Source organism: Caretta caretta, chromosome 23 (assembly GCF_965140235.1).
Source record: "Caretta caretta isolate rCarCar2 chromosome 23, rCarCar1.hap1, whole genome shotgun sequence".
Lineage (NCBI taxonomy): Eukaryota > Metazoa > Chordata > Testudines > Cheloniidae > Caretta > Caretta caretta.
In genome coordinates this window covers 7,541,366-7,561,968 of record NC_134228.1, presented here as the reverse complement: position 1 = coordinate 7,561,968, position 20,603 = coordinate 7,541,366, and the positions used below count along the sequence as shown (strand labels likewise).

At 54.1% G+C, this 20,603-nt stretch overlaps 3 protein-coding genes across 7 annotated transcripts; 2 read left to right on the top strand and 1 right to left on the bottom strand.

The window, feature by feature from the left end:
* Window positions 1-4,966: 4,966 nt before the first annotated feature.
* Window positions 4,967-11,984, bottom strand: TRAPPC6A (trafficking protein particle complex subunit 6A). 2 transcript variants are annotated; one of them, XM_048834395.2, is made up of 6 exons: window positions 11,902-11,984; window positions 9,988-10,055; window positions 8,640-8,757; window positions 7,666-7,749; window positions 5,762-5,855; window positions 4,967-5,134 (listed from the first exon to the last, which is right to left on the bottom strand). In XM_048834395.2, exons 1-6 carry the CDS (start codon window positions 11,959-11,961, stop codon window positions 5,103-5,105), a joined length of 456 nt encoding a protein of 151 aa, XP_048690352.1. In that variant the 5' UTR covers window positions 11,962-11,984; the 3' UTR covers window positions 4,967-5,102. The 2 variants fall into 2 exon arrangements, with proteins under 2 accessions (XP_048690352.1, XP_074978464.1); XM_075122363.1 differs by lacking the exon at window positions 11,902-11,984 and adding an exon at window positions 10,845-10,889.
* Window positions 11,938-14,281, top strand: BLOC1S3 (biogenesis of lysosomal organelles complex 1 subunit 3). The gene is made up of 2 exons (XM_048834390.2): window positions 11,938-12,068; window positions 13,248-14,281. The coding sequence occupies exon 2, from the start codon at window positions 13,265-13,267 to the stop codon at window positions 13,832-13,834; it is 570 nt and encodes a 189-aa protein (XP_048690347.2). The 5' UTR covers window positions 11,938-12,068; window positions 13,248-13,264; the 3' UTR covers window positions 13,835-14,281.
* Window positions 13,897-19,944, top strand: LOC125629088 (uncharacterized). Of its 4 annotated transcripts, none has more exons than XM_075122358.1 (2): window positions 13,897-14,171; window positions 18,389-19,944. In XM_075122358.1, the coding sequence occupies exons 1-2, from the start codon at window positions 13,897-13,899 to the stop codon at window positions 19,539-19,541; spliced, it is 1,428 nt and encodes a 475-aa protein (XP_074978459.1). In that variant the 3' UTR covers window positions 19,542-19,944. The 4 variants fall into 4 exon arrangements, with proteins under 4 accessions (XP_074978459.1, XP_074978458.1, XP_048690322.2 ...); XM_075122357.1 differs by having other exon boundaries at window positions 18,269-19,944; XM_048834365.2 differs by having other exon boundaries at window positions 14,130-14,255; window positions 18,269-19,944.
* Window positions 19,945-20,603: the final 659 nt, after the last annotated feature.

Here is a 20,603-nt window from a genome sequence, read left to right as displayed (position 1 = left end):
ACCAGTGTGAAATACAGAGACAAAATTACCTCTCTCCTCCTACTCAAGATTCCCTGGTTTATGCATCCAAGAATTGCGTTAGCCCTTTTGGGCAGAGCGCCCCATTGGTGGCTCATGTTCAGCTGATTATCTGCCACCACCCACAAATCTTTTTCAGAGTCACTGCTTCCCAGGGTAGAGTCCCCGATCATGTAAGTATGGCCGACATTCTTTGTTCCTAGATGTATATGTGATGCTCTGTACCTCGGGGTCACACCCTACACCCCCTATGTTCATCTTTATAAAATGATTGTGTGGGATCCAATGCAAAGTTTGTCATGCTGGGTGTCTTTGGAAGGCTCATGATACACTGCGCATGGTTGTTATGGGGGTGTTATAGTAATGTAATGTTATAGTGAGGTTATAGGTTATAATTTCATGTATATAGTTATGAGGCTGAAAATGTATCCCCATGGCTTAAAGCAAGCCCATGCAAAAACTCTCCAAGAACAGGAAAGCAGTTCACACCTCGTCAGGGACAAATGGAGCCCAGCCTCACAGGAACAATGGACACTGGCTCAGGCAGCAAGAAAAGAATCTGTTAGACCAGGGATCTCAAACTCGAATCACCATGAGGGCCACATGAGAACTAGTACGTTGGCCTGAGGGCCGCATCACTGCCCCCGCCCCCGCCCCCGCTGCGCTGCCCCCGCCCCCCACTCCACCCCTTCCATGTGGCCCCACCCCTGACCCGCCTCTTCCCACCCCTTCCCCGCCCCCATTCCAACCCCTTCCCCAAATCCCCACCCCACCTCTTCCCTGCCTCCTCCCCCGAGCACGCGGCTCCCTGCTCCTCCCCACTCCCTCCTGGAAAGTGCTAAGCACCGCCAAACAGCTGTTTGGCGACGGGAATCACCTGCAGGTAGGCAGAGGAGCGGGGACACAGCGCGCTGAGGGGAGGGGGAACAGGGGGAGGGGAGCCTGGCAGGCCGCAGGAAATAACTCCGGGGGGCGGGCGCAGGGAGCTTGGTGGGCCGCAGGAAATAACCCCGCAGGCCCCATGTTTGAGACCCCTGTGTTAGACCCTCGAGGGAGTCACCCCCTTCCTTTGGGCAGTTTGGGACTGCGATGAGGTAATGCCCACCTGACTCTGAAGGGGGTGGGGGGAAAAGCCAAGAGGAAAGAAAGGACATGATAAAAGGGAGAGACATTTTATCATGCTCTCTTTCTTCCACCTACATCTACAGATACCACCACCACCAACCGCCTGAAATGTGGATAAAAGGGGAGAGCCTGACTGAAAAGTAACCAGCCAACCTGTGGTGAGAAGCATCTAAGTTTTTAAGGACACTGAAAGTGTTAAGATCATCTTAGAAAGCATTCTGCTTTTATTTCATTTGACCAAATCTGACTTGTTATGCTTTGACTTATATTCACTTAAAATCTATCTTTAGCGCTAATAAATCGGTTTTGTTTATTCTACCTGAAGCAGTGCGTTTGGTCTGAAGTGTGTCAGAGACTCCCCTTGGGATAACAAGCCCGGTACATATCAATTTCTTTGTTAAATTGACAAACTTAAATAAACGTGCAGCGTCCAGCGGGCATAACTGGACCCTGCAAGACAGAGGTTCCCAGGGTTGTGTCTGGGACCGGAGATATTGGCTAGTGTCATTTGGTTGCAAGTAGCTGGGAGCAGCTTACATGCCAGAGGCTGTGTGTGAAAAGCCCTGGAGTGGGGGTTCTCACAGCAGAGCAGGGTCAGGCTGGCTCCCAGAGTCAAGGATTGGAGTAGCCTAGGAGATCACCGGTCCAGATAACACCAGAGGGGAACGTCACAGTATACATTTACATTGAGCCATATTAAAACACACATCGTTTGCTTGCGCCCAGCTTACCAAGCAATCCAGATCGCTCTGTCTCAGTGAGCTGTCCTCTTCATTATTTACCACTCCCTCAATTTTGTGTTGCCTGCAAACTTTATGAATGATGATTTTATGTTTTCTTCCCAGTCATTAATAAAAATGTTAAACAGTGTAGGGCCTAGAACATAACCTTGAGGTAACCCACGGGAATGGGTGTGTTTCCACATTTACAATTAGGGAATACTGTACCTACACTACAAGCATTACAACAGCACAGCTGTGGACATTTATCACAGAGATAGAAGGGTTTTTTCCATCACGGACGAATTCTATAACTACCGAAATAGCTACCGCCTTTCAAGAATTCTTCCACTGACCTAAGTAGGAGTTCACACAGGGTGTGACATTTTTCAAAGCCCTGAGCGATGTAGTTAGGTCAACTGACGTTGCCTCTGGGGAGCTAATATCTGGCTGATTCCCCAACTTCCAGCATGTCTCAGTGACCACCGTACAACACAATTCTCATAACTTCATATGCATGAATGATACACATATATGGATAGAGAAATGATTTTCAGCAGATCATAACCTCTCCTCTGATACCTTACATGGCATGCTTGATATGCAATATCATGATTATATGTAAATGAGGAATATGGGGTTACAGGAAGCTCCTCCAAGGTATAGAATGTCACAGTGGTACCCCATCAAATGCCTTACAGAAGTCTAAGTGTACTAAAGCAACACTGTTATCTTTATCCATCAGTCTTGTAATCTCACCAAAAAAAGATCCAAATTAGGGTTGGATCTTTACTTTGTATTTCCTGGTTTTCAGAAGTTTGAGTGCAGCTGGACTCAGTGTTCTGGAAGGGCATGAATGAGCCACAGGCAACTGTAGCTCTGTGTTAACGAAGTTTTCAGCTCGTGAACAGGAGATGTGGAATGTTATGGGGTATAATCGCTCACACATGGGCTCAGGCCCCTTTTTGACACTTTGGAGCCACGATAAGTAACTGCTGACTTCTTCGTTTCCTGCCATTATTTGGAGGTCAAACCTGCTTTGGGAAGCTCTGACAGATGCTACTGGGCCACGCTAAAGATGCAAAAAGTTTCCGAGTGGCCGAGTCCTGTGAGGGACTTAAATTGCTGTTAGGGATTCATTAGACCAATACTGCAATACATCCAGGATTTACAGAAAGCTCAAACCCTCTCAGATCACCATTTCTGGGTGCAAATGGCTCTTAGGAAAGTGTGCCAAGCTGGGGCTTTCATCAGACCTCACGGCCTGGATTCTGATGGGTAGGGAAAGCAAGAGAAGGAGCCTGGAGGAGTGAGCATGGAGCTCAGAGACAGCAAAGGGGGCGCAGAGCAATGCTGTGCTCTGAGCAGCCCTACACAGCACAACCGTTCTATTAACAAGCCCTTTGTGTGGCTGCCCTGCATGGGCTCCTGATAGTCTCTCTCTTCTGCTCCGCTGCCTCTTGCGTCTCTGTGGATTCGTTACTGTTCACACTACGTACCTGTCACGGAGTGGGGGGGGAGTCAGGGCCCTGCACCATCCCCCCCCCCCCGGCGTGATTCACCATAACTCTCAGCCAGCCAGTAAAACAGAAGGTTTATTAGACGACAGGAACACAGTCCAAAACAGAGCTTGTAGGTACAGACAACAGGACCCCTCAGTCAGGTCCATCTTGGGTGGCAGGGAGCCTAGACCCCTGTCCTGGGTCTCCCTCCGTTTCCCCAGCCAGCTCCAAATTGAAACCCCCTCCAGCAGTCTCCTCCAGCCACACACCCTGGCCCCTCCTCCAGCCTTTGTCCAGTTTCCAGGGCAGAAGGTGTCACCTGGCCCCATCCCCCTCCTGGGCTCAGGTCCCATGCTCATGTATCATCCCACAAGTGAAGTCACACCCTGATATCCCCCAACAGTCCCAGGTCAATACTCCCCACTCCGTCACAGTACCTCACTGGAAGCATGGCATCTCTGAGGCTAGGTTGTGTCAGTGGAGGAATCAGGCAAGAGGCAGCGACGAGGACAGGGAATTATCTGGGGCTGTAGCCCAGAGTGGCCTGTGTCTGCCGGTGACCACTGTGCACCCACACTGACCTCCACCATTCAGGGCCTGCAGATGCTGACAAGCTGTCCCAGCAGAGAGCTCCAGAGAGAACACGCATAAGGTATTTCCCCTACAAGAGCAGTGGGAGAGCCCAGGGCCGCCACTGACGTCTGACAAGGGTACTTAGGGCTGCCTTTCACTCTCGCTACGGTGGTGCTGCAGTCCCTGCATGCCAGACTCCACGGGCATTGGAGCACTGGTTGCTGGGCCTGGGGCATAGGCACTGACTTATTTTCCCCCGGGGCTACTTTAGCCCCCAGTCTGCCCCGAGGTCCCACCCCCACTCCGGCCCTTCCCCTTAGGCCCCCTCCTTGCTCTGCCTCTTCCCACCCCCGCTCTGCCCCCTTCCCTGAGGCCCTGCCCCCACTCCAGCCCTTCCTGTCTCCACTCCAATCCCTTCCCCGAGGCCCCCGCCTGCCTACTGCTCTCCGTCCTCCCCCAAACAACTGATCCGTGGCACCGCCAAACAGCTCTGGTGGATGCTGAGCATCCTCTATTTTTCTGTGCCCCTCTCCCTTCCACAGGCTGCAAGCAGCAAGAATCAAAGGCCAGCAAGAACTCACAGGCTGGAAGAGCCAAACCCCCAAGAGCCAAACCCCCAATGATTTAACTGGGAATTGGTCCTGCTTCGAGCAGGGGGTTGGACTAGATGACCTTCTGGGGTCCCTTCCAACCCTTATATTCTATGATTCTATGATTCAATCATGGGGCCACTCCCACTATCACAAAGGAACAAATGGTTCCACCTCCCATCGGAGCCCACCCATTTGTCCTCCTGGAGAGAAGAGGATCCCTGCTCATCCAGAGACCTGAGAATCACTCCCAAAACCTCAGGTCACTGCCACCACTTTTCTGCGACTGCACCTCCGACAGGGAGGGATATTCTTCACGCCCCACCAGCTCGAGCTCATTCACTTCTGTGTGGTAGCACTGGAATACCAGCATTAGGCTGTCAGGCCATCCCCACACCTGATGGAAGCTGGCTGGTTACACGGGAGTTCAGCATAGATGAATGGAAATCAAAAACACTTTATTGCAAACCTACGACGTCCTGGTACCCAGAAAGCAGAAAACCAGCTCCACTGAAACAGGGCTGCAGGCTGCTCCACTGTCTCTCGTCCACCCATTCCCAGCTGCCAGCACCAGGTCAGGATTTCTGAATCACCACTTGAAATTTACCTGGCAGAAAGAGAAAGCACTGAGCGTGCCACACACACAGAAAAAGGGAACTGCTGCCATGGCATGGGGCTGGGTTAGAGAGATCTCATGGCTGAGATCTCATGGGAAATCACTGTCCTGGCTTCATCCATGCAACCCCACCAAATACTGAACCAAGAGCCCAAATCCGACTCCCTGGGCCTCTCTTTCCCTGGACACATGGCCCTCACTGAGCGCCAGCTAGGAGGGGTCCCTTTCTGAAGTGAATACTGGGCAGGGAGAAGGTTGGCCTCCCCCCCCACCCCGGCACACCATTCTGTACTACACAGGTGGCAGCAGGGCACCTTCCTCCACATGGTGACGACAGCTTTGTGTCATGGGCTACCCCGTTGCCAAGAACTGGACTCAAACCTTCTGTCTCCCTTGTTCCATTCAGGGCCACAGAACAGACATCAGCTGGCTGGAACATCTGAGCAAGCCCCAGCACGTCACACTGTGACCCAAGGCTCCCCAGGCCCCCTTCTTCCCTAGAGCAGGGATGGGGGAGGGGTATATCCAGTATAGATTAAGGTTCCCTGCTTGCTGGCAGCCTGCTCCCAGCCTACTGGATCTCAGCTCCCTCTCCCCACGCAGAGGCTAACTACTTACTGGAGGGCATCCCCGGCACCTCGGCCGTCACAGTGCTGTCAAAGCCCAGGTTGGAGAGAGCTCCTTTCACAAGGCCACATGTAAAGGCGAGAAACTACAGGAAAGGCAGAGAGCCGGTCAGTTCTCCCCTTGGGGAGCAGCAATACTTGCCCTAGGTAGAGGGGGATCGAGCTAGGACTCACTAGCTACACTGGGAGTGACTCTCTCTACGTGCAGACTGCTCCAGTGGCTACCAATAGGGAATTATCATCACAGTCATGGAGTCCTCTGGTGAAATCCTGGCTTGCCCAACTCAGTGGGGGACTTCAGCGGGCCCAGGATTTCATGCATACGTTTTAAGACAAGAAATAACAGTTAAGATCATCTGCTCGGATCTCTTACATAACACAGGCCAAATAATCTCCCCCACTGATTCCTGCATCAAACTCGTAACATATGGCTGAGAACAGAGTCTCTTTGTAAGATGTCCCATTTTAATTTAAAGACTCCAAGTGGTGGAGAATCCGCACCACCCTTAGGAGAATTCTCCCAGTGGTTACTCTGACTGTTAAAAATTTGTGCCTTATTCCTACTCTGAGTTTATCTAATTTCAGCTTCCAGTCACCGGAACTTGTTCTAACTCACTTGGCTAGATTAAAAAGCCAGAAATCTCTTCCACACATAGGCACTTGTAAATCATAACTGTAACTGTCTTTTGGATAAACTAAAGAGACTGAACTCTTTAGTTTCTCACCAGTCATTCTGGTAGCTCTTCTCTGCACCCGCTCCAATTTTTCCAACATCCTTTTTAAAATGTGGACCCCAGAAGTGGATGTAGTATCTCAGTACCAGTCTCATCAACGTTCTACGGAGGGAAAATCACCCTCCTGCTCCTACTCACTACTCCCATTAATCATGGGCGGCGGGTGTCACAGGCCAGAGGAGGTTGAGCCTCCCCAAACAGCCCAACGTGGCCCTGCCCATGCTTTGCCCCCCTCCTGCCTGCTTCCAGTTCCCGCTCTTCCTCCGTGGCTCGGGGGGGCCAGCCTATGGCTGGGACTCGGGGCGACTGGGGCCGGTGCTTGCACCGCCTGGCACACTGGAGCTGGGGGCCGCTGGGGCCGCCCGCTTGGCGCTTCAGGGCTGGGGGCCACTGGGGCCGTCCGCCTGGTGCTCTGGGGCTGGGCGCTGCCTGTTTAGCATTCCTGGATTGGGGGCGCTCAGGGGACCTGGGGCTAGGGGGCCAGCGGCCGTGGTGGGGGTGCTCTAGGCTCTGGCGGGGGAGGGGCAGGGCCTCAGGCAGAAGGAGAGTGGCTGGAGGCTAGCCTGCCCCATGGGCGGTTCACACACCACCCATGCCATTAACGCATCCAAGTATCCCATTAGCTCTTATATGGGCTTTCAAGAGTTACACCAGCTCCAAGTCCAAAGCACAAGAGTGACGGACTTCACCAGAGGGCCTGGAACCCAGAGCGCAGGAAAGCAGGCCAGGTCACAGTCCATGCAGCTGTGTTTATTATTTTAGAACATCAAAGGTATGCTGAGGCCCCCCAGATGAGGTAGAAAGGTCTGGTTCCTGCCCCAAAGATCTTACAACCTAATATGGGCTATCTGAGCTTGAGGGGGGCAGTCAGTCACAGGAGAAAAGGAGCCACAAGGACTACCTGGTTCGGATTCAGCTTCCAGCTTGGCTTGCTAGACAGCTTTCAAAGCCTGGCAAGAGCCAACATACAGCATGTCCATGACTGCTTTGGAGGAATGTAATCTGTTGGGTTTTATATCGGGGATCTGAACACTGAAGAGGGTTTTAGCCGTGATGACCGAGGTCACAGTGCAACCTTTCCTGTGGTCCCGACAAACAAGGAGGAGATTAAAGCACCCGGAGGAGATGGTTCTACTGGAGGATGTCCCCTTGTTGTGCTTACCTTGGGTGCCTCCTCCAGGTACTGCTTCCCATTGGACAGCTGGCTTAGGAGGAGGAAGTTATTGTCTTGCAGCATGTAGGTTCCCTGTCAGAATGAGATTTCTGTGGGTTTGGGAGTCAAAATAAGTCAAGATGGCTGGGTCTCAGAGCCGCAAATACTATGCCCATTAGAAATGAAACCAAGAGTCAGACTGTGTGAACAGCAGGTACCAGGATACCCCCTGCACAGCACATGAGACCATCAGCAATTGCCTAGAAATCCATCACTACTGCCACAGGCTCACCCAATGCCAAGCCCCCGATCCTAGCACAGCAGGAAGAGCACTTCCTTCCACTAAATGATCCCAGTGCTGCTCTGTGGGGGGAGTACTCCAGCTGCCCCTTCATCAGTGCACTCGCTGTCTCAGAGGCAGCCTTCAGAGGGACCCCTGATCTGCAAATGGCACCTCGGCATCTAAGTCAGGTCAGTTCCAGAGTAGGGACAGGCACAGGACTTCCAGAACACTCTGATCCAGTTCTGGATCCACTTCATGGTCCTTGTATTAATCTCTGAGCTATAATGGGCTAGGACCTGCCAACTTCAGTGAGCACCTCTCTCCCCAGGACAATGGGGACAATAGGGTGGAACTCCAGGGCTGGGCATTCTTAGTGCAGGGTCCCCAGCTCAGGAGCTCTGTTCTCCTGGAAATAAGGCTGTGCGTGTGCCACGCACCCCTCAGCCACAATGCCAGACTCAAATGTTTGCTCAGGCCTCTTGATACTAACTGAGGCAGCAGCCTTGTTCTTTCCACCCTCCTCTTGGAATAAGCTAAGGTGCAAGAACAACTTTGGGGAGAATTAATGCTTCTCCTCACCCCTCTGCATCCTGCAGCAGGGACACTGAGACACCTAGGGAGCAGCCTGCAAAGCCCAAGACAAAACTGTGGGAGAGCATCCAGTCTTCCTGGGAGCAGGGGAAAGCATCGCAGCTCTTACCTGATGGTTGGTGCGCAGATTATCCACCTGCTTCTTGAAGACAGTTATCCACAGATCCTTGCAGAGGAATTTCAGGACGTCCAGCTCATCCTTGAATGACGGAGTCTCCTTTGTCAACCTTCAGCAGAAGGGGGAAATCGCTGAGTCTGCTAATTGTCTCTTTGAATGGGTCCTACAGTATCAGGCAGCAGGACTAGAGAAAACCCGGAGCTGAGTCACCTCTCAAAGCAATGCTGACAGGATAATTGGCAGACTGCCCAGGGGCTCTAGCTCAGTGGTTCTCAAAGCCGGTCTGCCGCTTGTGCAGGGAAAGCCCCTGGCAGGCCGGGCCGGTTTGTTTACCTGCCGCGTCCGCAGGTTTGACCGATCACGGTTTGCCACTCCAGGCCAACGGGGGCTGTGGGAAGCGGCGCGGGCGGAGGGATGTGCTGGCCGCCCTTCCTGCAGCCCCCATTGGCCTGGAGCGGTGAACTGCGGCCAGTGGGAGCCACGATCAGGCGAACCTGAGGACGCGGCAGGTAAACAAACCGGTCCGGCCTGCCAGGGGCTTTCCCTGAACAAGCGGTGGACCGGCTTTGAGAACCATCATTTGAGAACCATGGATGCTCTAGCTGCATCATTTCCTGTTTTCCTTGTATCTTGTCAAAAGAGATTGAGCACTAAATGGGAAGGGAAGTTGGATTTACTCAGGCCTGGGCTTGGAGCCCTGCCTAGGAAGGGAGCTGGGAGCCCCTTCAGCACGTGCAAGGGGGATTGAAGCCACTCCTGCATTTGGAAGTGCTTTCCACTTAACGGATCAACAGCATGGAAACAGAAGGGCTAAACGTTTTCAGAAACAACTAAGTCACTTAGGAGCCTAAATATCATTCACTTTCTGCGTCTATTTGAGTCAATGAGCTTTAGGCTCTTAAATCACATATGTGCTTCCTTTGTGCTCTCTCTCTCATGGTTTTAGGACACATCCCCCAGGGAATCAGCCACCCCAGCCTAGCCCAACATCCAAAACATCCATCAGTTAAGCCAACAGACTCACTACCTTACTCTGCTGCCCAGTGGGCAGGAGGAACTGCAGGAGGGCAGACAGCACAAGCAAGGGGAACCCAGAGCAAACAGTGCCAAAATTAGAAATGAATCCAGCTTCAGGACCCCTATCATGTCCCCAGCCCCTCCTGAGGCCTTCCCTCCTTGGTGCTCATCGGGCTCTATTTCAGACTCTGATTCACTCCCAGTTCACAGGCATCACTTTGTACTGGGAGTTGCTCCTGCCGAACTGTTAAGCTTCCTCCTCCACTGTCACTCCAGGAATCTCCCACCCCACCCCGACTGTGCTCTGGTACTCTGCACTCACCTCTCCGAGAGTCCTTGGCCCACTCGGAAACCCACTCCCTCCAGCGCACCGAGACCTTTCTCCTGTTCCTGTCAAACACCACAGATGAAAAGGCTCAGAATGAGGCCAGAGCACGTGAGCCATTCGTCTGGCACTGGGATTAGCCTGGCCTAGCAGCCCCTCCATGGCTTCAGAAGTGTGGGAGAAGGTCTCTGAGCTGGGAGCAGCAGGGCAAGATGGAGCACTGTGAAGTTGACGCTGAAGAGTGGGGTATGGTGGGGTGGGGTAGGGGGAACCTGCTGCTCACTCTGAAGTTTCATCGATTCCAAGGCCAGAAGGGACCACTGTGAATGTGATCATGTAGTGTGACCTCCCATACAGCACAGGCCGGACTACTGCACGCAGCCTTTGGCACGGAGCCCCACCCCCTTCACTGCACCCACCCCTGGCACAGAGCCCCGCCCCATTGCACAGAGCCCCGCCCCTCACTGCATCCATCCTCTGGCACAGAGCCTCTGGCACAGAGCCCCGCCCCGCACTGCACCGGACCTCTGGCACAGAGCCCCACCGCCACTGCACAGAGCCCTGCCCTGCACCCATCCTCTGGCACAGAGCCCCGCCCTCACTGCACCCAACCTCCGGCACAGAGCCCCACCCTCACTGCACCCAGCCTCCAGCACAGAGCCCCACCCTCACTGCACCCAGCCTCCGGCAGTGAGCCCTGCCCGCACTGCACCCAGCCTCCAGCACCGAGCCCCGCCTCCATTGCGCCCCGCCTCCATTGCACCGAGCCCCGCCCGCACTGCACCCAGCCTCCGGCACCGAGCCCCGCCCTCACTGCACCCAGCCTCTGGCACCGAGCCCCGCCCTCACTGCACCCAGCCTCCGGCACCGAGCCCCGCCTCCATTGCACCCAGCCTCCGGCACCGAGCCCCGCCTCCATTGCACCCAGCCTCTGGCACCGAGCCCCGCCTCCATTGCACCCAGCCTCTGGCACCGAGCCCCGCCTCCATTGCACCCCGCCTCCATTGCACCGAGCCCCGCCCGCACTGCACCCAGCCTCCGGCACCGAGCCCCGCCCTCACTGCACCCAGCCCCACCCTGCACTGCACCCAGCCTCTGGCACCGAGCCCCGCCCTCACTGCACCCAGCCCCACCCTGCACTGCACCCAGCCTCTGGCACCGAGCCCCGCCCTCACTGCGCCCAGCCTCCGGAACCGAGCCCCGCCTCCACTGCACCCAGCCTCCGGCACCGAGCCCCGCCTCCATTGCACCCAGCCTCCGGCACCGAGCCCCGCCTCCATTGCACCCAGCCTCCGGCACCGAGCCCCGCCTCCATTGCACCCCGCCTCCATTGCACCGAGCCCCGCCCGCACTGCACCCAGCCTCCGGCACCGAGCCCCGCCCTCACTGCACCCAGCCCCACCCTGCACTGCACCCAGCCTCTGGCACCGAGCCCCGCCCTCACTGCACCCAGCCCCACCCTGCACTGCACCCAGCCTCTGGCACCGAGCCCCGCCCTCACTGCACCCAGCCTCCGGAACCGAGCCCCGCCTCCACTGCACCCAGCCTCCGGCACCGAGCCCCGCCTCCATTGCACCCAGCCTCCGGCACCGAGCCCCGCCTCCATTGCACCCAGCCTCCGGCACCGAGCCCCGCCTCCATTGCACCCCGCCTCCGGCACCGAGCCCCGCCTCCATTGCACCCCGCCTCCGGCACCGAGCCCCGCCCACACTGCACCCAGCCTCCGGCACCGAGCCCCGCCCTCACTGCACCCAGCCCCACCCTCCACTGCACCCAGCCTCCGGCACCGAGCCCCGCCGCCACTGCACGGAGCCCCGCCCCTCGGGAGCGCACCCGCCCGCAGCGCAGCGGCTCGCGCCCGACACGGAGCCACGTCCCCAGCTCCGTTCCCTCTCACCTCCCTCCCCTCACCCCACACAGCGCATGCGCCATCTCCATGTGCAGCATCTGGAACAGCAGCGAGTCAGCCATAGCCGCAGTCGCGACTTCCGGGATTGGACACCACGTGACTGATCATGTGACCTGGACTCCGTCCGCGCTGTTCCGCCTCCGCGACGGCGCCTAGCGAAGAGAAGCGGGTGGGGGCTGGGCTGGTGGCTCGGAGTGTGGGGGCTGTTAGAGGGACTTTGGGGGGAGTGTGGGGTGAGCACGGGCGCTCTAGCGGGATGGGTGGGATGAGCCCTGGGGGTCAGTGGGGGCGCTCTGGGGAGGGGAGTCGGGGCCGCTCTGGGGGGAGGGTTGGGGTGAGTGGGGGCGCTCGGGGGGAGGGGAGTGGGGGTGCTCGGGGGGAGGGGAGTAGGGTGCTCGGGGGGAGGGTTGGGGTGAGTGGGGGCGCTCTGGGGAGGGGAGTGGGGGTGCTTTGGGGGGAGAGTTGGGGTGAGTGGGGGCGCTCGGGGGGAGGGGAGTGGGGGGTGGAGTGGGGGCGCTCGGGGGGAGGGGAGTGGGGGGTGGAGTGGGGGGCGCTCGGGGGGAGGGGAGTGGGGGGCGCTCTGGGGGGAGAGTTGGGGTGAGTGGGGGGCGCTCTGGGGAGGGGAGTTGGGGTGAGTGGGGGCGCTCTGGGGAGGGGAGTGGGGGCGTTCTGGGGGGAGGGTTGGGGGGAGTGGGGGCGCTTGGGGGGAGGGGAGTGAGGGGTGCTCTGGGGGAGGGTTGGGGTGAGTGGGGGTGCTCTGGGGAGGGGTGGGGGAGTGGGGATGCTCTTGCGGGAGGGGTGCTCTGGATGTGGAGAGAAGTGTGGGGGTGCTCTAAGAGTAGGGGTGGAGGAGTAGGGGGGTGGGTTGGAGGGTTGGGGTAGGGCACTGTAGGGGAGCAGGGTGCTTTCTGGCAGAGGGGCTGGGGAAGAGGCTTTGGGGGAGAGGTGGAAGGGATGTCTATGGGAAGTGAGGGAGGGTGTCTCCCTGAGAAATGAATGACGGGCTTCCGGGACTTTGCCCATGGCCATATTCTGCCCTGTAGTGATGTCCGTCATGCCATGGACTGGTGGTCTCTATTTTGTTACTGTGTTGCCCCCCACTTGGGGTCATTCACCGCCTCTCTCCTGGCTGGGTACCTGCCATCCAGCGGTTGTTGGGCTGGTTGTTGCTGGCATGTAGCACTTCAGCTAACGGCCCACATAGCTGCTCCCTCCTGGAACTTCACAACCACTTGCCAGCTTCTTCCGGGCTCCTGGGACCCATCCACCTTCTGAGCTGTCCCAGGCTCTTCTCCATTGTCACAGTTTCCCCTCTGTTGCTGTGACTGAGCTGCTTTTGTTTCTTTAGGTGGCTGAAGCCCAAGGATGGCAGCGCCCCAGTACAAAGCAGTGGTTCAAGGGGAAGCATCTGAGACTGATTCAGATGAAGAAGTTTATCTGTCGTCCGTTCCTCAGGCCTCCTTCCCCAGCCTCTCTGGTGTGAAAGTCCTCGGGGAAGCATCTGAGACAGATGACGAAGAAGAAGGGAGCCCAAGTGAGCACAAAGTCAAGTCTAAGCTAGTTGACCTGGACCTGCCTCCCCTGATTGTCATCAGGAAGGAGGAGCCAAGGGCTTCTATGGGAATAGAAGAGAAACCTGCCCTTCGTATCCAGCATGAGGGGCGCTATAGCACCTTGCTGCAGCAGAAGCTGATTGAGAGCAATGCCCGCTTGTACTACGATGTCAGCAGCACCATCAAGCACGTGTATCAAATGGCCACCAAGGAACTCAGCACCATCACTGCACAGCTTAGCAACTCACAGAGCGCCATCATCAATGCCTCGCACAATATCCGCCTCGTTCTGGATGACTTGCAAGCTGTGGCTGACAAGATGGACATCGTCACCAGCTGCAACCTGCTGCCTGATATCCAGATGGAGCTGCCTCTTGCATAACCTATCCCTTCTCTTGGAACTAGGGGACTTGAGCTACTCTGTTCTGTTGGCAGCTTGGAGTGATGGGCTGGTTGGTTACTGATGGGCACTGGCTTGTCAGAATGAGGGGATGTGGAATATCAAATGGAGCTGCTTTAGCCCTGAAGGGTCTTTGTAGTTTTGATGATGACAATACTACCCAGCTAGTCCCAAGCGAATTAATGACCAAGATCTCAGGAAACACTGCTCCCAACATTCACAACGGTCTCATGCAACTGCTGCTTAATAGAACTGCTGTTAACATTATCATGTGGCTGGAGCTAATCCCAAGAAATAAGTGCAGTGGATGCTCTGTAAGGTTTGTGCTTTAGGGTAACACTTTCAGAGTTGTATGTCCAGCACGTGTCTGAAGGCCAAGGACAGTGCCTGTCCTGTAGCTGATGTAAGTAAAAAGCTCTAAAAATGGAATCTGGGGGTTCTTTTTTCTGGTCAGCAAAACTACTAAGGGGACTAACTGTCATGTGGATATGTCCCCTAACATAGAGCAGTTGTCAGATGGTCATTTCTAGTCATCCTTCCCCAGTACGGAATTTAAAGCAGTGATTTCTCAATGAAAGGTTTCTCAGCCTGTTCCCTGGTGTTTTATCATTTGGGAAACTAATACAGACCCAGATGTGCTGACAAATACCCTGTCAGCTCGAGTTCTGCCATTTTCTTCTCTCTCGCCTACTTCTAGGAGGGGTCACACAGGGCGGTGTCCTTGGCCTTCTCGTCTTTTCCCTCTACACCGTTTCTTTGTCATCTCCTCCACTCACCTGGCTTCAATGACCATCTTTACGCTGATGACTCAGCCCTACTTGTCCAGTCCTACATCACCATCTGTCTCTGTATCCTCCTTGGTCATGCCTTCCTTTAGCATAGTGGTGAGTCTCCCTGCCTGTTATCCGGGAGACAGGGTTCAATTTCCTGACAGAGAGGCTTCACTTGATTATGTGACGTGGTAGCCTGCAATACCAGAGGACTGGACGTGATGACCCAGGAGGTGCCTTACAGTCCTGTGTATCTTCCTCCTGGATGTCTTGCTGCTCTCCTAGGCCTAGATCCCCAGTGGTATTCAGACTCCTTAACTTCCATTGATTGCAATGGAAATTAGGACCCTAAATACCTTTGAGGATTTGGGCCCTAGCAACCAAAGTCTCCTCTTTCCCTTTGTCTGTCACTGTTCAGAACACCACCATCAGGCCTGCTACCTGGGTGTCATCTGTAACTTTTCCCACACCTCACACACCCAGGTAGTGACTAAATCATGCTGCAGCTTCCTCTGTAACAGCTTGACTTTAATCTCTGTCCATCCTGTTCACTCTCTCCTCTGGGCCCTCACCATCTCCTAACTTGGCTCCTATAATCCCCTCCATGGCATCCCTGAAACCCACATTGTTCTCCTGGCTGTTCATTCATCAATTATAAGGCAAGATGTGACCATTATGATCATCTAGTCTGGCCTGTGTCATGCAGATCAGAGAACTGCATCCACTGATTTCTGCATCCAGACCACAAACCTTAATCTTAGCAGCGGAGTTTTGAATTATTAGTTCCTTGTATGAGTGTAGTGTGATGCCTAGGTGCCTTAGTCATCCTGGCCTATTACTTTAACCATCTCGAACCCGCTTGAATCCCTCTGCTGGCTCTCACCACTTGTCTGCATGAGATTCAAGCTTCTTGTGCTCACCTTTAGCCTCCCACTTCCCCCCACTTAGTCCTTGCCTGTTCCTCTGCTTTTGTAACTTACTGATTTTGGTCCCCGTCTCCTCAGGAGTCTCAGCCTCAAATCTCCTTCCCCTTCTGTTCACCTCTCCTCCTTTGCCCTATCTTCCACACCACTCCTTATGCAGGGAACACTTTCCCTTAACTAGTCTGTTTAAAAACAACCCCCGTCCCAGCTTGTCCTTTAGATCCCTTCTTAAGATTCCCTTTTCTTCTGCCTACATAGGAGCTAATTGGCTTAGTAAAGGGAGCCCTTGCACTCAGCTTGGCTGCAGCGTGATAACTTTTGAAGACGGCCTCCAGTTCCCTCTGGAATTTCAGAGAATGTTCTAAGTATCAGTGGCAGAATCCAGTTGATTTTGATGAAAATCAGGAAACTGGAAAAGCCTGATTTCTGCCGATCTAAACGGTTTGATTCTGTAGGCTCTGGACACATGGGTGAGGCAGTTACTTCCCCCAGGCTTGTGGCAGGGGAGCATCACTCAATACAGGGATGAGGCAGTGACATCAAGGTGAGGTTAGATTTAGGGAACCATAGGGATTCCTCTGCTTGCAGCACCAAATGAGCACACTGTGGGCCTGGTTTTAGTGGAAATCAAGCTGCCAGAAGCCTCTTGCCCCTGCAGTCTGGCCAGCACCCTACCCAGCAGACCCTTGCCCCCAGCTCCAGCCAGCTGCGCCCCTGACTTAAGTTGACACCTTTGCACTGGGGAGATGAGTTTCTGGGGCCAAGGGGCCCAGCTGGGTGTACACGTCTGCCTATGTAAGTAACAAGGTGTGACCCTCCAGTTATTATTGCAGTTAACGTGTCACCAGGGTTAAGTAGGTGGCAAGTACTGAGGTAAAATGTATCTTTTGTGTCTATGATTACATACAAAAACTACATTAAAAGAATGTTCATCTGACAAAGTCAAGCACTCAAAAGTTAGGATATACCAGTATTAAGGTTGTTTCTGTCTCCTTGTACATATGTATTTTGATTCCCATCTTTAACTATGTACTCACATAGTATTTTTCCACAGTACTTCTCCCTCCATCAGGGGACTGGCTGGGTGGTGCTAGTTGAATGGGTAATTGTTCAGTATTTTATGCAGGCATATGGTTCAGTGAGTGGTCTTTTCCGTATTTACTGCTCATTAGCCAAACACTAAACATCGACTTACTCATTTCCTCATGGGCTCTTCTCTGGTACCCATCATTGAGCATTTGAGTGCTGCTTTAAATTATTTCTCTTCACAAGACCCTGGGAGATATTTACTGTGCCTGACTCACAAGTGAGGAACTGACACACAGAGAATTGCGAAGGGTTCGCTCATTTTGTTTGGGCGCTGAACTTGGGACACTTTCAGTCAGATTTTTTTCAAAATGCTGCTGTTGTCTTGTCCGGGATAATAATCTCAGGCCATGACGTTTGAGAAACAAATTAGCGCCTCTCCGAGGGTCCTCTGTAAGGACTTGGTCCAAGGTGTCAAATCCGAAGAGCATCACTTGCCTTACAATATGGCATTCAGAAGTGTGGGCAGTGTTAAAGCCTGCTCTTGACTGTGACAGAGGAGGCAATTACCTGCAATATGCTGGACAAACCTTGTTGAATTAAGTTTAAGTATTTTAGGAATTCATTGTATTAAAAATGCAAATGTTTGTGTTCATAGAATATCAGGGTTGGAAGGGACCTCAGGAGGTCATCTAGTCCAACCCCCCTGTTCAAAGCAGGACCAATCCCCAATTTTTGCCCGAGATCCCTAAATGACCCCCTCAAGGTTTGAACTCACAAGGCTGGGTTTAGCAAGCCAATGCTCAAACCACTGAGCGTTGTGTGTAACTTCTGTGAGGGGGAGGCAGGTCTAAAGAAAACTGTGGGAAGCGTTATGAGCCTCAGGGGACACATTTAAAACAATGGGCCAGACAAGATTAAACTTCTAGTGAGTGGCTTTCCTCAGAAATATGTGGGAGAATGGGAATGCAAATTACCCACCTCTGGTTCCATCCTTCTGAAACTGCACCCCGAGGAGAAACGCATTGTCTGCTGATCACACATTACATGAGGACAAGTTCAGCAGCCCAAACTGGATAAAAGAGTGACTCAGGTTCCTGGGGTTGCTTGTTCTGAGCTAACAGCTGTTATGAACTTGTTACCACAGAAAAACCCCAGGCTGGTGGAGGGTGGGGGTTGGGTTTGAAACACTGTTTACTGGCTGGAGCCCTTAGTGGAGTTCAGATTTTAATATTTCTCTGTAACACTTTTACCTTAAGAAGAGGTATACTTGCTTAGAAAGGACTGTGTTGTAGCATAACTCTGGCAATTGCATCATTTATAGCTCCGAGGGGAAAAGCAGACCAGAGGTGCTTAGGCGGTCTGACTTTGCTGGGGAATTCACAGTGTAGGCAGGGAACAGTGCAGCCTGGAAATAGCCAAGTCAGGAGGGAGAGAGCATTAGGAGTCTTAGTGACAATGTAGGATTCAGGCCTGTAACTTTGCCCGAGATATAATTTTGGGTCTTGTTTGCCCGGTTGATTTTTGATATTCTTATATCTTATACTAATGTGTGCAAACAAAGGACAAAGACTCTGTGTATGTTGCTTCTGCCTAGCCAGTTGGGTTTGTTAGTATAATGGGAACAGGTTAGAACAGTTAAAGTGTTACTGGGCCCTGAACACCTTCCTGATCCCCTGAATCTCGTTCGTCCTAAGGGGATCCGCCATGGCAAAGGTACCCCTCAACAAGGCAGACAAGATCATCCGGCAGCTGGTGAAGAAGTGGTTATTCCTTCCCCAGAGAGCCAGCAATGAGCTGGTCTATATCACCCACAGGCATGGCGGTGCCAATGTCCCCTGCATGGATGACCTGTGTGACATCGCGGTGATCACCCACGCCTTCCGCCTGCTGATGTGTCCTGACGCCATGGTAAGGAGCATCACAGCAAAAGCCTTCCATGACGCAACACAAAAGCGGATCAGTAGAGCCCTCTCCAACCAAGACACCGCCAGCTTCCTGAGCGGTTCCCTGGATGGCGAATTTGGCCGAGACGGGGGCGACATCGCTTCACTGTGGTCCCGCGCCCGCAATGCCACGCGCCGCCTGGGGAAGCGCATCGGCCCCTGCTGGGAGTGGTGCGAGGAGCGCCAGGAGCTGGGAGTCCTGGTGCCGCAGATCAGGTCTGAGGACAACACCATCGTCACCCCGAGCGCCAGGGGCCTGCTGGAGAGGACCCTGAAGGCAGCCATCCACTCGCTGTACATAGAAGCCCTGAAGCGTAAGCCGGAACAGGGAAAAGCCTTCGAACTGACCAGCAAGTGGGATGCCAGCAACCACTTCCTCGCCGGGGGTGGCTTCATCCGTTTCGCCGACTGGCGGTTCATCCACTGCGCCCGGCTCAACTGCGTCCCGCTCAATGGAGCCGTCCGCCACGGGAACCGAGACAAGTGTTGCAGGAAGTGCGGCTACTCCAACGAGGCCCTGCCCCACATCCTGTGCAGCTGCAAGCCCCACTCCAGAGCCTGGCAGCTGCTCCACAATGCCATCCAGAATCGCCTGGTGAAAGCCATCGCACCGCGCGTGGGGGAGGTCGCTGTGGACTGTGCCATCCCCGGTACTGACAGCCCACTGCGACCCGACGTGGTTGTCACTGACGAGGCCCAGAAAAAGATCATCCTCGTCGACATCACAGTCCCCTTCGAGAACAGGACCCCGGCCTTCCGAGAAGCCCGAGCTTGGAAACTGGAAAAATACGCCCCTCTGGCCAACACCCTCAGAGCGAAGGGCTACGAGGTGCAGCTGGACGCCCTGATCGTCGGAGCCCTGGGCGCTTGGGACCCCTGCAACGAGCGTGTGCTGCGGACCTGCGGGATCGGTAGATGCTACGCACGGCTGATGCGGCGCCTCATGGTCTCGGACACCATCCGATGGTCCAGGGACATCTACATCGAGCACATCACCGGCCACCGACGGTACCAGGAGGAGTGAGGCGGTACGACATTGTGCACCTTTTGTGGGAAAGAGACTGAGAGGCTTTCCCCATTAGACCATATGAACTGGAACCATAAACCCACTGAACATTAAATCCCACCAAATGAGGGGAGACCCATCCCCACCATCAAATGCACTCACTATACTCCGCACCTGAACATAGCCGTTATGGGGATAACTTACCCCCATATCTCAATATCTGTACTCTGACCGGTTAAACTTTTACACCCAGTTGGGGAGATTGCCGATTATTATGTAATCCTTACTCCACCAGCTCCTAAATCGAATTTCGCACCCCTTGATAATCTGTACCTTATCCCCTGACAACCAGAAACTTCTATGCTTGAACTCTGTACCGTTTCTTATTTCAAGATTCTCTTAATAAAAGCGCACACTTTAAGATTGCCTCAACTCTTATCTCAAGGCAAGGTCAAGCACCTAGTCGGGAGGGGCAAGGGAGGATTGGGGGGGAAGGTATAAAACACGAAAAGGCCAAAGAAATGCCTGTCCCTGACCATAGCACAACCTCACCCCTCCCATGGGATATAAAAGAGGTGGGACAAAGACCCCAGACTCACAACCCCCAAAACGGAACATGACCATAAATTGTAAGTGGTGGGACTGAGGGTGTGCATTTCAGGTATAACTATGCCCGCTAAGGAGCGGGAAGAAGGGGACACTGGGAAACAAGGCTCTGTGGCATCAGAGTTATAGTTTCCAGCAAGCATGGCTATCCCCAGTACACATTGCATTGCCTGCACTTCAGAGTTCTGGCCTTTTGCTTTCTGTCTACGTGACAAGAACCAGGGGAGCGGGGGTGAAGGGAAAGCTTCAAACAACATTCCAAGGCACCTCTCTCCCTCTGTGGAGCCTGGGTGCCTAACTCAAGCTTTGTGGATCACAGTGTGTTCCTTTGATGCTCAGCATTGCAACACCTAAATGCTCTTGCAGATCCAGGCCAAGATCCCTGCCAGATTAAATGCACAGGCTGCACAAAGCTCAGGGAAAGAATCAGAATAGCACAGTGAATGAGAATGACAAGCTTCATTTGTTGTAGAA

Coding starts and splice junctions, on each gene's coding strand:
- TRAPPC6A (XM_048834395.2), bottom strand. CDS start 11,961: ATGGCTGACTCGCTGCTGTTCCAGATGCTGCACATGGAGATGGCGCAT. Junction 7,750..8,639: donor ATCTGCGCACCAACCATCAG/GTAAGAGCTGCG, acceptor TCATTCTGACAG/GGAACCTACATGCTGCAAGA. Junction 5,135..5,761: donor GGTGCCGGGGATGCCCTCCA/GTAAGTAGTTAG, acceptor TCTTTCTGCCAG/GTAAATTTCAAGTGGTGATT.
- BLOC1S3 (XM_048834390.2), top strand. CDS start 13,265: ATGGCAGCGCCCCAGTACAAAGCAGTGGTTCAAGGGGAAGCATCTGAG.
- LOC125629088 (XM_075122357.1), top strand. CDS start 13,897: ATGGGCTGGTTGGTTACTGATGGGCACTGGCTTGTCAGAATGAGGGGA. Junction 14,172..18,268: donor TGCAGTGGATGCTCTGTAAG/GTTTGTGCTTTA, acceptor GTTCGTCCTAAG/GGGATCCGCCATGGCAAAGG.